Source organism: Zea mays, chromosome 5 (assembly GCF_902167145.1).
Source record: "Zea mays cultivar B73 chromosome 5, Zm-B73-REFERENCE-NAM-5.0, whole genome shotgun sequence".
Classification (NCBI taxonomy): Eukaryota; Viridiplantae; Streptophyta; class Magnoliopsida; order Poales; family Poaceae; genus Zea; species Zea mays.
The window spans coordinates 10000001-10002769 of NC_050100.1; the positions used below are offsets into that span (position 1 = coordinate 10000001).

General features: G+C 49.6%; 1 protein-coding gene across 1 annotated transcript in view; it reads right to left on the reverse strand.

Annotated features, from left to right (window-relative positions):
- LOC100381303 (tubulin alpha-3 chain) overlaps nucleotides 1–2504 on the reverse strand; it is a 2788-nt gene extending 284 nt beyond the window's left edge. Inside the window, exons 1-4 of the mRNA NM_001174192.2 lie at nucleotides 2300–2504; nucleotides 1114–1348; nucleotides 649–1019; nucleotides 1–555 (exon numbers count right to left, since the gene is read on the reverse strand). The exon at nucleotides 1–555 is cut by the window's left edge and continues 284 nt beyond it. Coding sequence (NP_001167663.1) covers nucleotides 1–555; nucleotides 649–1019; nucleotides 1114–1348; nucleotides 2300–2392 — 1254 coding nt within the window. The 5' untranslated portion in view covers nucleotides 2393–2504. The remainder of the gene's footprint in view (nucleotides 556–648; nucleotides 1020–1113; nucleotides 1349–2299) is intronic.
- Nucleotides 2505–2769: the final 265 nt, after the last annotated feature.

The following is a 2769-nucleotide window of genomic DNA, read 5'->3' on the forward strand; positions in this document are numbered from 1 at the left end:
GAACTCGCCCTCCTCCATACCCTCACCGACGTACCAGTGCACGAAGGCGCGCTTGGCGTACATGAGGTCGAACTTGTGGTCAATGCGGGAGAAGACCTCCACAACACTGGTGGAGTTGGAGATCATACACACGGCACGCTGCACCTTGGCCAGATCACCGCCTGGGACGACGCTGGGAGGCTGGTAGTTGATTCCGCACTTGAAGCCAGTCGGGCACCAGTCCACGAACTGGATGGTGCGCTTGGTCTTGATTGTGGCCACAGCAGCGTTCACGTCCTTGGGAACCACATCACCACGGTACATGAGGCAGCATGCCATGTACTTGCCATGGCGGGGGTCGCACTTGGCCATCATGGAGGATGGCTCGAAGGCGCTGTTGGTGATTTCAGCCACGGACAGCTGCTCGTGGTAGGCCTTCTCAGCAGAAATGACTGGAGCGTAGGACGAAAGCATGAAGTGGATCCTCGGGTAGGGCACCAGGTTGGTCTGGAACTCGTTCACATCAACGTTCAGAGCACCATCGAACCTCAGGGAAGCCGTCAGGGATGAGATGACCTGAACAACATCAGTAAGAGCCAATGGTTAGACAAAAGCCAAGAATACAAATCAGACTGAATCCAAAGCCAGTACAGTACACAGAGACAGTACCTGGGAGACAAGCCTGTTGAGGTTGGTGTAGGTTGGGCGCTCAATGTCAAGGGAGCGGCGGCAGATGTCATAGATGGCCTCATTGTCGAGCAGGACAGCAACATCAGTGTGCTCGAGGAGAGAGTGGGTGGACAGGACACTGTTGTATGGCTCAACCACGGATGTGGACACCTGGGGGGATGGGTACACGGTGAAACCGAGCTTGGACTTCTTGCCATAGTCAACAGACAGGCGCTCCAGGAGGAGAGAACCAAGCCCAGAGCCCGTTCCTCCACCAACAGCGTTGAAGACGAGGAAGCCCTGGAGACCAGTGCAATTATCTGCAAGCTTCCTGATGCGGTCAAGGCACAGGTCAACAATCTCCTTGCCAACTGCAAGACAAGCAAATCAAGTTTAAGTATGGTTTTCATTACAGATTGAATATCTGGGATCAATGCCAACTTAAGATCCGATCAGATTACTTACTGGTGTAGTGACCACGAGCGAAGTTGTTGGCTGCATCCTCCTTGCCACTGATGAGCTGCTCAGGATGGAAGAGCTGGCGGTAGGTGCCAGTCCTCACCTCATCGATGACAGTGGGCTCAAGGTCAACAAAAACAGCACGGGGGACGTGCTTCCCAGCGCCAGTCTCACTGAAGAAGGTGTTGAAAGCATCATCACCTCCCCCAATGGTCTTGTCACCGGGCATCTGGCCATCAGCCTGAATAGAAAACAGTCATAGCCGCATTATTTATGCAACTTACAAAAGTCGAACATATAATTCAAATGCATTAGAAGCGTAAACACTACATGCCACTAGTACACCAGACAGATCATCACGATCTAAAAGTGGCAGCAGCGCGTGCACCAATGGCCATGTTTCGAATAACTATTCATAGATTGTAAACATGCAAATAATCATCAACATTTATCCTGCAGATCTAAACAGTATAGCATCTTCCATCCCATTTCTAACAGATCTAAACAGTAAAATCAAAATGGATCTAAACAGTTAATAAACAGCATGGCATCTTCCATCCCATTTCTAACAGATCTAAACAGTAAAATCTAAATGGATTACGTGCCTAACGCCAATGTGTACAATTTTTTTTGCGGATCTATTAACAGATCGAAATGATGTACATCAAACTAACATTAAACGCACAATGCACTGTATCTGTATCAAGGCTGACATATAAGCTGTGAATAAGAAAATGGCCTATTAAAATTTACAGATCCAGATTTACAGTACATTTAAACGACTTCAGGGCGTTCAGATCTACAACACATAGGCAAAACCAACAACAATTACGATACCTAACTACTAGATTGATAATGGAAAATAATGTGCAATTTCGGGGTGATCTCTATTCAGATGCTACGTATCAAAATTCCAGTTAAAAACAATTGTAACCACACCATTCTAACGGATCTACGGTTCAGACATAGCAAACGGGGATCTGGGTAGCCACAGTCACATACAAGCAGATCCGTACAGATCTAACGATCTGAAATACCATTTCTTCCGCGATTCAGCCACACCAAATCAGGCACACATGAACGACGAAATCCCCCCATACCGATTATAGATCTACATGTATGTGACGGTACAGATCCGTACAGATCTACCTCAACAACGCGAGAACAGGAGTGGAAATGGACGGTTCGTTACCTGAATGCCATGCTCGAGGCAGTACAGCTCCCAGCACGCGTTTCCGACCTGGATACCAGCCTGGCCGATGTGGATCGAGATGCACTCCCTCATGGTGTTGTTGAACGGGGGGAGCGGCGGCGGTGGTGAGAAATGGGAGAAGGGGGGGAATTGGGGAAAGCTTTGAGTCGCGGAGATAGGCGAGTACGAAGACGCCTGTCTCTGCGGTTCTCAGTGTAGGGTTCCACCGGTTTCCTCTCGACGCCCTTTATAGAACGGAACGACAGCCTGGGCCACGATGGACGGATGGAGTGCCGGCGAAGCGAAAGCGAGGGGAGCGGACGGTGTTTTGCGTTTGAGCCCCTGGGGATTACGATTGTTTCGACGGTTCGGGTTTCTCGTCCGTGCAACGGTCGGTTTTTTCGTGCCACAGAAGCACAGTACCAGACCGGCTGATCTGGTTGTAGGCTTGGAGGTTGGAGGTTGGAGCT